This window comes from Amphiura filiformis, chromosome 5 (assembly GCF_039555335.1).
Source record: "Amphiura filiformis chromosome 5, Afil_fr2py, whole genome shotgun sequence".
Classification (NCBI taxonomy): domain Eukaryota; kingdom Metazoa; phylum Echinodermata; class Ophiuroidea; order Amphilepidida; family Amphiuridae; genus Amphiura; species Amphiura filiformis.
Window position 1 is genome coordinate 30,473,767 of NC_092632.1, and position 14,764 is coordinate 30,488,530.

The 14,764-nt window shown below is 35.6% G+C and overlaps 1 protein-coding gene across 2 annotated transcripts in view; it reads left to right on the plus strand.

Moving 5' to 3' along the window:
- The window catches only part of LOC140152952 (aquaporin-10-like), a 37,742-nt gene that overhangs the window by 12,908 nt on the left and 10,070 nt on the right, over positions 1-14,764 (plus strand). Inside the window, exons 1-3 of one of the 2 annotated variants that reach the window (XM_072175503.1) lie at positions 10,407-10,535; positions 12,701-12,826; positions 13,908-14,034. In XM_072175503.1, the coding sequence (XP_072031604.1) occupies positions 12,716-12,826; positions 13,908-14,034 (238 nt within the window). In that variant the 5' untranslated portion in view covers positions 10,407-10,535; positions 12,701-12,715. Of the gene's footprint in view, positions 1-10,406; positions 10,536-12,700; positions 12,827-13,907; positions 14,035-14,764 lie in introns of those variants that run through there. The other variant, XM_072175502.1, reaches the window with a different exon arrangement.

The window sequence follows — 14,764 nt, forward strand, 5'->3', positions numbered from 1 at the left end:
ACACACAAAGACTATTATTCCAGTAGAAATCCACACTACCCATGTGGAAGATTTTGGAAATATCTTCTACAGGGGGAGGATGGTTCCCAAATGTAATTGGTCAGAGTTAATCATTTTGAAACCCATACTCCTCATGTATTATGGTTTTCCCTATATCTTCCACAACTGGAGTGAGTTTTTCAAATGGAAAATATTTCATATCATCATTCTAGAAGATAATGCGCCAGGCACAATTTCTTTATATGACAAAAATTAATTTTTGTAATCGATCAAAAAACAAACGTTTTATATCAATTTTAAATTTAGCCTGAATCGGTAAATATGGTACCTCTCGCCCTTTTTTAGGTCAATGCTGTTTTTACCATTATGCAGCGAACCATTGTTGAAGCTATTTCACATGCATGTACAAAACATTCTGGAGAAAGAACGATGCCATATACTGTTGAAATATCTTTTGTTGATTTCGAATGATAATGTCATGAAGTCGTAAATTTTAAGGTCAAATTCCTAAAACCAAACCAAAACATTGCGACGCAGATATTTCCCGACTTACGCAATTTCATCATCACATCAGTGTCTTTATTATTTGTTTGAAACCTTTCCCAAAGGTTCGTGCTCTTTATGCATAAAACGGCTAATCTATCTTTCAAAACGCGTCTTTTTTTAGTAAACAAAAGGCTAAAAATGGCATTATGAGATTTATCATTTATCATTACACTCCTCCACTCAACTGCCACCGTGGCGGAGCGGTAAAGCGCTAGACGCGTGATCAAAGGAAGTTCCGAATCGCTGGTTCGAATCCCAACGAAGCCTGTATAAACCTTTTTTTTTTTCTTCAAAATTCATGATCGCATTTCGAAATGAGTCGCTTGTCGGTAAATCATGTATCGTATCCTTAAGAAATAGTATGTGTAGGTAAGCACAAAAGAACTGGCAAATTCTTTTGTATATGCCTATTGTGCTTGTGCAAGCATGACCTTGTGTCGGCAGATACACTAAAGCGCTCCACAAACTCCGAGTATTGTACGTACAATATTGTATGTACAATATGTACGTTATTTAATCTATTGCCATTCCATTTCCAGTAATGTTTAAGTTCTAAGGAATGTTTGATGACGAAAAATCGATAATATGTTACATGTAATATCTAGTAGAAATATATTATCGATTTTACGTCATCAAACATTCGTTAGAACTTAAACATTACTGGAAATAGAATGGCAATAGATTAAATAACGTACATAATGTACATACAATATTTTACGTACAATAAAAAGTCTGTATACTGCTTAAGATGCACACTGCAATTTCAGCTTATCCATCTATATCTATATGAAGAAATCTCTGTTTTTGCTAACATGAAACCCTAGAATTGATATTGAAACTTAAATGTCATTTAAAAAATTCATAATGACAATATATAACATAATAAATCTGATGAAATATAATGTAGGCCTATAATACTATACATGTTAACCATGTTAACTATAGAAATCAAAGGGCATTACATGCTTTGTCTATAATTGGTCCATTGTTGAACATCTCTGAACAAGCATCTTTGAAAATGGACTGATCTGGTAAAAAATGGTCTCAAAAATTATTGGAAAGAGCTATCCACTTCAGTACTTACTGCCAATCACATGTTCATTAGTAGGCCTATGTAAAAGTGTTAAGAACAACACTTACAGTGCAAAATTACTGTTACTCCATGGGGCAATTTAAGCAGAAACTTAGCTTGTAATCACTGTTGAAGTCAATCTTGAGTAGTGGACTGATCATGGAAATCATCTCACTCTGAACTCCTGGTCCATTTTTTGTCATCCTATAGATGTTTATTTTGACCTTTATCATTTGTTCATTTCATATGATAGCGATTTGGCCGATTTTTTTCACATGCACTTTTCACATCCAGGTGTGAGTTTAACAAACTTTCACTCACTTTCATATAGGAAACCATTACATAACATTACTCAACAACAAAAACTTCATTCACAAAAAACGATCCTTACACAACTTAATCTTTGCCTCAGCGACATTGCTTGTCTTAGCTTTTCTGCATGTGATACCCTATTTGTTGGGAATTATCTTCAAATTTTCTTAGAAAATTGAAAATAGGTGAGGCTGCATGAGCTCGGTTGTTACGCATTACAGGTCCATATGAGCGCTTCGTTAAGAAATTAAGTGCTAATTAAGCAGCTAATTAAGAATTTTTTTTTGGCTGAAATGTATACCTTAATATCTTATTAATAAATAGCAACAATTAGATCGATGTTAATAGTATAGTTTAGACTGAATTCTACCAATTAAAAGATATGTGGTGGGTACATAATGCAATTGGTAGGTCTAATGTTGCTTATGACCTGATATGAAAATCAAAATTGCCATTTTGATTGAAATTAAATTTTTAGAATTCAAAATTTATTTTAAGGAGAAAAACACTCGCATAAAGCGCGGAGTATTTTTTTTATTCCGGGTGTCAGCAATTCCAGAAAAAATGAGTCAACTTGGATTATAGTCTCTATGCCTTCCTTGAGGCAGTAAAGTGAAATCAATTTGTGTGATTTTCCCTAAACTATTCATTTTTGTAGGAATCTGTTATGCCAGTTGGATTCCCTGCATCATTTCCTTTCTGAAAATGTATACTTTTATATATCATCATCATTACAGAGATACATAATTACTACCCCGAGAAAGGCATGAGTTTTGATGAATTTATATAGGCGATATAGCCAGAGAAAGGTAAACTTTATAGTCAATGGATGGATGATTTCATTTCTTCCGAAATCTTAATAATAGCACAGATCCTGGAAGGCCTTGTGTTTGAACTTTGAAGGCCTATGATAATTGGGTCTTAGAATAATTCAAATGTAGTCAAAATTGACTCATTAATTTTATATAGCCGATGAAAATAATGTGCTATGGGGAACTGTGCATTATGTTTTAGATTAACAGCAACATTACCTGCAAAATGCAACCATTCCAACCCAGGAATCCTAATACTCTATATAAATATACACATTTATCCAATTTCAGGGTCAAAAGAAACGACTAAAGGACACATGTTATCCAACATAACAAGATTTAAATATGAGAGAGGACTCTATTGTTTAAATCAAACTATATCTAAAATGTAAAAATATTTTTTTACCTGGCACGATAAAGAAAATTTACTTTCTGAAAGTTCAAGAGGTTTCAAAACCAAAAAGTACAAACGATACAATTGTTAGTTACCATGGATACGATAATCTAGCCATCGGATCTGGGGTAGGCCTATATACATTAGGACTGCTGAGGAATATTAAATAAAAATTCCTTTAAAAAAGGAATGGGCGCCCAATTGGAAACTTTGATGGGATGTGCTGAAATGTAACCCCGGAATGTAACCAGTTGGATAAAAGTGTCTTCTTTAAACCAAGAGGATTGGTTTCAAATAAATGGAATAAAGCTTAGGTTATCAGTTTGGTTACTATTGTTAGGCCGTGGTATCAGGGGCGTAGCCAGCTTTCTTGGACAAGGGGGGCAAAATAAAATTTCAGGGGCACAGCTGAAAAAAATTGCAGTTGCAACATGCAATTTTTGTTTTTCGAGAAACTGAACATGTCTTCGAGCTTGTCAAAAACGCTTTATTAGGACGATGTGCGCGCATAAATTTTGAATCTGACACTATGTTTGCCCATGATCGAGATGAAAATGGCTTTATTGTGACAAAAATTTTGTATTTTACACTATTTTGGCCCATGACCGGGGTGAATTTTGATGAAAAAGGGACTTCTTGCCCTTTTTCTTTCCTTTTGCCCTTTGGTCAGAGGGGCACGTCTTTCTTTCATTTTTGACCGGGCCCCTGCCCCCCGTCGGCTACGCTACTGAGTGGTATCATGCCGGGGGGGGGAGCAGAATTATTCTATTCATAATTTAGCTTTGCATACCGTAACAGGGTTATTTCTTTCTTATGATTTAGTGCATTGGTAAAGAAGACAAGAATAAAGACTCTGAACAAGTGTTATTTATTGACTTTTTTTTTAGTTCACTACTGAAAAGATATGAATATAAACATTTAGACAATCTTTGGTATGTCTATGGTTGGACTCCAAAATAAGAGCACTCCGACACACCGAGGACCTACGCGTCCTCGCTACGGGAACCTCGTTTAACGCGAAAAAGATACCCTTATAACCCTCTATAGCTTACCTCTTGCTTCGCGCGTATTTATTCCCCTTTTGCACAATATTTCGCAGTCTAGCATCAATGTGGCAAAAAGACTTATTTTATCGCCAATGAGTTGCTGCATTCACTATATTTCAAGAATTTTTTCCAACCCCATCCCCCCTGCATGCCCTATGTCAAAAAAAAATCTACGCTGAAAATGCTGATATTTTTAAAAGAAAAATTAAGGTTCGGGCCTAATTGGGAAGGACTAGCGACTCAATTATATGTGTGTTTTGTTTAGGGACCGCTCAATATTAATGGGGGAGGGGGCCGGGAAGAATGTAGGGGGGTTATGTGATTTTCACTTTGACAAACAAGGGGGGGTTATGTGAATTTATTTTTCCTGATAGGGGGGTCAGGTAAAATTTAATAGTCATTTACTATTATTTCTTATAGTAATACCAAGTATTACAAAATTGTTCCCATTTTGCACCATATTTCACCATTTTAGCTTCAATAGGGCAAAAAAAATTTGTACCATGAACATAGTCAACAGCCAAAATGTGCTGGATTCACTTTACTTCAAGAAATTTTTTCTTTTTCCCCCCCCCCCCCCCCCCCTAATGTCAAAAAAGAAATCTATGCCACATGCTACACACACAAATAAAACCACTCACCCCTGCAACTCCTGACCACCCCACCTGCAAGCACACACCTATAACTTTTCTCACCAAAAGTAGATCTCTTGGCATAGGCGGTAGGCGTAGATCCCGGGGATGAGGGGGGGAGGTAAAACCCCCCAATATTTTGCCAGGGGGGTGGGCCATACAATCATCCCCCAACCACCCCCAATGTTGAGGCCGGTAGGCCTATGTGGGTTTCTGGCCAAATTAACCTTATATTTGGCCATTTTAATCCCAAAATTTTTGTCCGCTTCGAGCGAATTTGTTTCACGTTTGCACCATATTTCTCATCAGTTTAGCTTCAAAATGGCAAAAAAATTTGCGCATTTGTACAATAAACATATTTTGTCGCCAAAAAGAGCAGCATTCACTATGACTTCAAAAATATTTTCCAACCCCATCACCCCGTGTCAAATTCAAGTTTGCTTGAAAGGGGAGGGGGGGGGTATGTGATTTTGTTTGATTCAATAGGGGGTTACGTAAAATTGATTCATCGCAATAGGGGGTTAGGTATTTTTCACCCATAAAGCTCAACATTCTCCCGCCCCCCCCTCCCGCATTAATAATGAACGGTCCCTTATTCCATAATAGGCCTAATAACACGATTATCCCTTTTCTGGGACATCCTGTATCGTTTTTATCGACACTGGTTGTACGTTTTCACAAAATGATTACAAGCAATACCAACAATGCGTATTTTAATAATTATACCATATTTTATGTTTACAAAGATATCTTGTATCAGTCTATGCATAATTACATTTTATCATATTTCAGTTCCTCTTGAGCTTTTAGTACTTTACACTTCCCCTTTCATTAAATGTATGCTGACGAAAGTCATAGAAAATCGTTATCCTTATCAGAATGGAGCGAGATTTCTTTTGTAAGCACGGATTTTTAATTTAACTGCACGGAAGATGATCTCTCAGTTCCTGTAGGCTGAGTGTACCGTGCCGTCGACATCCTAATGTTTGGAGATTTTCAGTCAGCGCAACCTCGGACTACATTAGCAGAAAAATTATTTAAAATTGTAACATTTTTTGAGATACATTGATGTAACGAACTTGATCAACGTCGTGTATGTGTATCGCAAGCCGTAAGAGCCAAAAATAACAATAAACACCGAAACAGTGCCGCGCCACCCTTGATGCCATCTCCCATTGAACTGTGGACATTTAGCATGTGATTACTATGCCATAAAGCTCTCTAGCATTAGCAGGCTAATACTGAGCTGAATTGCATATGGCTGCCCCTCGAAAAAAGCCCACATTAACTTTTAAAATTGTGTATAGCCTGTTGTAGGGTACAACATTTTGCTTCCAACGATTCGGGGAGGGGGGGGGGGCTCACTTCAACATAAAATGAATGTAGGTGTAGGGCTTACACTTTCACAGTAAGGGGCATTCGGTGAGAGCAAAATGTAAAAAATATGGGGTCATTGGATGAGAGCATGATTTTTGGCATTCGGTGAGAGCAAAATGTAATAAAAATTCCCTTTAAAAGGGAAGGCCAGCCTCAATGCAGAAGAGGTCTTGTAAATAGTTTGGGTCACCGTGAAAGGCATTTTTTAGGATCACGCTTACATCCATGTCACATGACAGTTCACCAAACCATCAATGGTGAGAACATGCACACTGAAACAGCAAAAAACATTAACTCCTATAACTCCTGTCAACTCTTTAATTCATTACCGTAAAATGGGGTAACTTTGGGCACTTTTGAGAGTTTTTAAACCACTGCTTCCAAACAAAACAAATTGTATTTCTAATTATCTCTTTTTTGTGACATTAGGGCCCCCTTCTTCACTTTGAAGTTTAAAAAAAATTTTAAATGATTTTTTAAGGGTGCCCTAGGGGTTAAAATAGCCTGACCAAAGTTACCCCGCATTTGGGGCAACTTTGGACAGAGTATTACATTCCACGAAGAAAAAAATTAAAAAAATAGATCTTCGCTATATATGGGCAAGTTGTTGTTTTTGTGACATTTGACCCCTTGCAAAATTAATCAAGCAAACATCCTTGCTCACAAATATCGATTTTTATTTTTTCTGAAAAAAATGTAAAAAAATGCTCATTTTTGGTCAAAAATCCTGATTTTTTCATAAATTTCGAGGAAATTGGACATGAGTGAGTATTATTTCTTCCAAATATATTTCTTAACAGATTGACACCAAATATGACTAAAAACAATATTGCTGTACGAAAATATGACCATTTAAAAAAATATATTCGACTGACCAAAGTTACCCCGCTGACCGAAGTTACCCCATTTTACGGTACTCCAAATTGTTCTGTATTTTTGTCTTTACTGCTTTTTACCCATGCTTATTATTAAAATCAAGAAATACACTGCAGTTGTTAGTTAATTCGCTATGTAAACTCAACTTACATGCACATTTTATTTTAAAATGATTTGATATTATTTCGCAATGTATAGTTTACTATAAAGTAGATAGTGGCAAGCACATGATAAAGGACTGATCATTCACTACAATCTTCACTTTTAAACTGTAAAACTATGGACATGGCATCTTACCTACTCCATTCTGTAATAGTCTGCATTGTGTGTTTTCTCAGTCTTCAATCATTTTGTTGAATGTAATTTTATGAATCAAATAAAACAGATAGAAAGTGGCCTCACTTTAGTTATGTGTCATTTACAGTATTTATAATTTATAAAGTAAGACAATAATTTATTTATTTTCTATAAGTGCATGTCAAAATATGGGATATATTGTTCATTATTATAGCTAAAAAAAAAAAACTTTATTTTCCATCGGATTTTTCCTGTTGAAGAGACAAAACTGATGTTAAAGATAGCAATAATATCATCAATAACATTTTGAGTCAATTTTATCCATAAAACGATACAGGATAGGATAGATAATTACTTTGACTTCAATGTGGTCCATATAATGAAAATTTTGATTCTACAACATTATTAGATCTGTTATCAACATATACACTTCTAGTGCCCGTTTCTATTCATCGTTATGTATTCTTCTCCCGTGCATTATTTTCGCGAACTACCCTTCACGGCCCAAATTATATAAACCTGCACGCTAAACAATGCATTATCTAAAACCTGCACGCTAAACAATAGATTCTAGATAATACGTGCACGCTCAAATACTAGAAATACTACTTTCACATAACCATATAGTAGAGTTAGGTGACGCTTTCGACACAGAGGTCACATAACTATATAATTGTCTGTTCGATATATATACCATCAAAAAGTACGAATATACATTCTGTGGTGTTAAAATGGTATAGTTACAAACGGTGTTCTATAATAGGGTACAATTACCGAATAGGGTGCAACTCGTTAGACTTGAGTCCAGTCCTCGTTTACGGAGTTTAGGGTTAGGGTTTAGGGTTGGGGTAGGGCAGTCTTGTAATAAGACTAGTAGAGTTGCACCCTATTCGGCAATCGCTCGTGCAAAGGGCAGATCATTGTCATAAATTATGATTAATGACCTCAAATAAATTAAACATCAAATGAGAATAATCGAGCTTCTATTAATTAAAAAGGGCCAAAAACAGGTGGATCATAATTATACAAGATGACACCATTGCAAAATATTCAGCATTTTACAAATGAAATACATGTAGGCCTATATCTAAAATCACATAGCCGGGCCCGAGAAACACACACTAGCGCATAATATCATGATCATGCTTTATAATACCATAGGCCTTCAAACACATGTGTTTGAAGGCCTATGATAATACTGAACAAATTGTTAAATCCCAATGTCGTGTGTTTTAATATAAGTAGATTTTAAAGTTCAAATTATAGAGCTATTCGCTACTTGCACGGTTCCGCCATTATGCACTATGTGCGGGGAGAGCCTCGAACTGGCAGCATACATGAAAGGAAGAATTATGTAACCTTACACAGAACGTTATGACTAGTTCAATTCCCATTCATGTATGCTGCCAGTTCGAGGCTCTCCCGCACATAGTGCATAATGGCGGAACCGTGCAAGTAGCGAATAGGCCTAAAGTCCAGTTGATATTCACCGTAGTACTAGTCGGACATCTAAATCGATCGTTTCCAACTGGTTCAGTGCTCTCTGTGTTCGAAACCACGATATTAAATGATCACAACATAAAGTCAATTGGTTACAAACCATGCGTGAATAAGTTACTAAAGTATGACGTATGGCGCAATCGATACCATTGATAGCTAACTTATACGGGATTGATTTTCTTCACCAGTTAAATGCTACGTAGCTGGTCAATGTCCTGACGGTGTTTTTAAAATGTAAGATATTTTCCCTAATATTAAAACTAATATAATGAATGCAGCAAATTTTTAATAGGCCTACACTCAAAGTGTATGACGGATAATGTACTCGTGCAAATACATTCGTCAAGATAATTGCACTTGCCATGGAGTTATTGCATTTAGCTCTTGAGCCTATCGGCTCTCGAGCTAAATGCAATAACTCCACGGCGCGTGCGATTATCTTGACGAATGCATTGCACTCAGTTCATTATCCTTATCATCAATTATGCACTCACAGGCAACCAAACATCATGCTATGCTCAGTAGTCCACTGATATGACCTCGTTCCAGTGATCATTCCCCGCTAATTACTAATTGTTGACCATGTCATTTTTTTTATATGCTGATTGCTGAACAAGTTTATGTTTATATGTGTAGGCCTAACCTATGATAACTTTTTAAGTCATAATTAATTCAAACATAACTTTGGCATTACTCAATCGTTTTCGTTCGTTGAAACGGCAAAACATACTTTCGTTTCCTTGCAAATCGAATTAGCAGACATCAAAAACATTTCCACCACAAGAAGTAAAAAAAATAATTCATACCAATAGAAGAAGGCTATATTCTTAGCTAATCTTTAATGTACACAAATCCCATCTCAGAATTAGATACCAGCCCTATGGGCTGCTGGGCTGGCGAAAAATATGGGGTCATTGCGTGAGAGATGGACCATTTGGACCTAAAGTAGGGGGCATAGGGCATGTAGGGTGAGAATATGACTTTTTTTTTTAAATGGGATCTGGTCGACTTCGGGTGAGAGCAAAAATAAGCGTCAAACATGAATTTCTAGTTCTAAATGATTTCAAATGGCTTTGTTATTTCAAAATAAGTATAACAAAATCAGTGATAAACTGAAAGTTGTTGTTCTAAATTGAAAAATAAGGATCTTTGGGTGAAAGATTTAACTGAAAAATACGGGGTCTTTGGGTGACAGAGCATGTGTCATGGGATCTTTGGGTGAAAGCAATGCTGAAAAGGGGGGTCTTAACAACCTACATATACGCGTCACCTCCAAGTTGGAGTGTACATGTAACCCCGGAACGATATCCAAATGCGTTTCATATTATAGGCCTACAATCGCACCCAACTTTGACCATGACCATGATACAGCAAATCCAGTATCTCTGTGTCAGATTACAAATCATGTGATATCTACCGTATAAATGTATATACACACGTGAGTTTCTGTATAATCTAACACACGTGAGTTTCTGAATTTTGAACTCTGTGTCAAGTACAATATTTGACATGCGAAGATTCTTTTACTGTATAGGCCTATCTAACGTACTATTAAAAATCTTGGAGTTCAACATTACAAAGTGTGAATCAAACCGTATAGTGGATTCAACCTGCAGGTATTGGTGAAACTTACATTCCAGTCAACATTTTGGTTGGCAACATTGTCAGAAGGTAATTTATCTGGTCTGTGGTTTTACATTTGACTATACAAGACTATATGATATGTTGTTGGGTTTACTTAAAATTTTGTAGTAACCTTGCTAATTATGCCTCGCTCATTTGCTTTAAGGGGTGGGGTATAAACGTTTGGACAGTATTTATTTTGGGACATTAGAGCACATCAGACATATCGAATTGCATTCTGAATACGAAGAATGTCATTCTGATATCAAATAATTTTGGTTTTTGAAATTCGCAATTTAATACACATTTTATGGCAAATCATTAAAAATTTATATTTTTGATATTTAACAGTACTCGAAGTAAACTTTATAAATCTGATGATTTATACTTAACGTGTATGTAGGTGGGATGAAATGCCGACGATCAATTGAAAATTTTGACCTTTCGTATTGAAGATATGGATTTTTTTCCCAAAACACCAAAAAAAATTAGGTCTTTTGGGAAAAAAAATCTATATCTTCAATATGAAAGGTCAAAATTTTCAATTGACGTCGGCTTTTCCCTCCTGCTACATACACTTTAAGAATATATCATTAGATTTATATAATTTACTTGGAGGACTGTTATATATCAAAATTTGAAAATATCAAATTTTTATAATTTGTCATAAAATTTGTATTATATTGTGATTTTCAAAAATGAAAATTATTTGATATCAGAAAGACATGCTTCGTATTCAGAATGCAATTCGATAGGTCTGAGGTGCTCTCATGTCCCATAAAAATACTGTCGAAACGCAATAAACGCTCATTTTAGATCCCTTAACGTTTCTGATTATGTCAACGAATAATGCTGACCATTTGGTGCAGTACTTAAAGGAGTATTTTGTGATCCTAGCAACCTCTTGTTATGACATTTTTCAGTAGATAACCACGAAAAAAACTTATTCCCAAATTTTCAGTTGATTCCGATATTGCGTTTGCGAGTTATGCATGATCAGATGAGTGACATGTGTATTACACTGCTCCATAGACAATGTGTTGTAATTTCGTTCTGGTAATGGTATATCTTTGCTAAACGACTGCAAGAATTTTTTGTTGTACATAAACATTATGTAGCCAGAGGTTGGGGGGGGGTGATGCTGTGGATCACGAAATGCCCTTCTAACAGTCCTCGAAGTAAACTTTATAACTCGTATGATATGTACTTAACGTGTTTGTAGCTGGGATGAAAAGCTGACCACCAATTAAAAATTTTGACCTTTCGTATTGAAGATATACATGAAATTTCATAAAACCTTTTGGGAAACTTGATCAAAATTTCCCCTCAAATCGCAAAAATATTAAAACTTTACCTTTACTGCCAACTTACTAAAAGTTTAGGATTTAGCCTACTCTTATGTTTCATTTGGCAAAACAGGATAATAATTTTAATAAAAAAATCAATGCTGTATTTTGCTGGAATAGGGAGTAGGTCATGCAAAGAAGTCTCTCAATCGACAAAAAGTTAATTTTTACATAAACCATTTACCATTGTTATTGGACCGGGACCAGCCTGGGATATCGCTCGAGTCAACTCTGATCAAAAACCATAGAATATCTTCAGAGTCTATGCAAAAACGGTAAAATGCAAACTCGTATTTTCGGTTCAGTCATTCATCCATAGTGAATAAGTTTGTAACTCTGACAGCCTGAATTTGTGTGTCAACCTGGCTTATCGACCTTTTGCTGTCTGCGTAAATAATTTATATCTAATTGATTTATAATACATAATTGCTGTATTTTTGTGTCGATTGGTCGAATAAGAAATAAATGAAATAAATAAATATAATATGATATGTATATATATCATATCAGTGAACATGGTCTCGCTTTAACATAACATGCATGAATTTACATAATTCCATTGCTTTTGACAAACGAAGTATGAAAAGTCAGGTCAAAACTGAAAGTTTCGTGTGGTTGGCGGTATTCCAGTGATGGGAAGAACTAAATAAATAACACTGATATTATAGGGACACTCTGAAAACTGCCTACTTGTGATACTCGACTGAGGTAACGCATTATTTCCGACAGACACCTGCTGTGGTGTTGTTATTCGGAAAAGGCAATACAAATAGAATATTCACTAACTGCAAAATACTCACACTTTTTGCAAACGCTTGATTTTAGGGATCTTTTTTACTTTTATATCATCATCTATTTTATACACAGAAGCCTGAACCAAGTATGACAGAACCGTGGTTTGAACGTTTGGAAAGAAGGTTGCAACCCCTCCGAATTAAGAGTAAATTAGGCAGAGCATGTCTGGCAGAGTTCATTGGTATCTTTATCCTTGTGGTAAGATGAAATGTTTCTTTGGTTGTTGGTATCATCAGCATTGAATGTGGTAGCACTGCGAGCCGCATTATTAAATCATGAGATTCTTTATAAATGGGATTCCATGATGTGGTAAGAGTACACTAGCGTCAACATTGTATGGTGTTTTATTTAAGAACACGCTAAGACGTTTTCGTAGTCTTTCAACGTGGGTGAACCTCTGTAAATAAGTATTTAGATTTGTGTGCACTTTTTGAACACAATGGCACGCTTATAAAGTAGGAAAGTGACCAATAGTGTGTGCATTTTGCAGAACATGATAATATTGACATTTTTTAGACCTTTGCTCCCCTCCTATAGAATGGCGGTGTTGGGTTTTTATTTTGTATTTACAAATAAGTTGGAAGCTTTGAGAAAATGTTATGGTTTCACAATTAAAATTGCGGATAATAGGCCTAATTAACTCCTTTTGTTTTGATAAATGCGCCAATGTGTTTAAAAAATGACATTGTAAAAGTTGAAAATAATAATTTAGATTTGAACGTGTTCGTCATGAACTTCGTTATCTTTGAGGAATCAATCTACAGTATCATCCCGGGATTATCACTTTACATGCAAAACGAAGTCTATAATAGCATCGGTGGTTCCGTAACCGGGACCGCCTTTTAATAATAATCTTGGTGGACATGAGTCAAGTACCATATCCCCTTCCGATAATGTCAGCCTCACATGGATGGATCCCCCAATATTTAAAATCTTCCGGAGGCAATATAAAAAATGAGCTTGTATTGAGGTTTTAGAATTTATTCAATAGCTGTGAAGACCAAAATTATTTAGACTTCTATTAACATATAAGCAACACCAGCACATTTCCAAAGTGGCAAAATTCCAAAGATGTCACACCACAGTCTTAACAACTCCACTAAAAAAGAGTACAAAATTTCGGCGCGCCAAAAATAATAAGCATTATTTTGTTGCACCAATTTGATCAAGAAGTTGATAATCGTGGCCTCTGCAGGTCAGTTGAAAATAGCAAATTGTCTCTTGTTCCAGTAAATGGTCAAAATAATGTATATTTTTCTTCCTCTGTTTTACTTTCTAGATCTTCCATCATGGAGCAATTGCGCAAGTGATCTTAAGTAGGGGAGGCAGTGGCACATTTCTCTCCATCAACTGGGGCGGTGGAGTTGGCCTCTTTCTCGGCGTTTATTACTCGGCTGGAATATCAGGTATTTCACTTCTTCTACATGGTGCTCCAGCAATAGCAGGCTCAAATGAATAATTATGACGATATTGTAAAATGTGCTTTCAACAATCGTTCAGTATTTGCGTATGTGACAGCCACATATTTTAGCTCTAATTTACACAAAAAAAGCTCATTTTGATAAAAATTAATAATTTGGAAGATATTATTTTGGATGTAAAAATGGTTGCTGGATCAATTTTGTAACTTTTAGGTTTTGCGGTTCTTGCGGTCTTATGGGGAACAATGTAAAAATCGCAAGTTCTCTATATTTTGACCAATAACTCTAGTTAACAAAATTTGAATGCCATTCATGAAATCCTCAGAAAATGTCTTGATGTAGGCCTACATCACTTCTTTATACGAAAATTTGATCCACGCGCGTAACCTGAGCACATACACATAAAAATGCCCACAACAATTTCTACATTCGCGATAATTATTTTGGTGTTTGATCAAACGAATTCAATCTTTTGTAAACGATAGCTAAAAGATGTGCCATTAACATAATGCAAACACTGAATGAGTAAAACCATATTTTAAGAGATCATTACGTTTATCGGGTCCGTTTTTGAGGGGCATGACTCTCGATGGGCTAGAAAAACATTTTATACCTGAAAAGGGTTCTGGAAGAGCCAGAAAGAACTTTGGGCTATTTTAATTTTTTCAAGAAGCCTTTTCTCTTGAGGGAATTAACACAGGAGAGCCAATTAAGA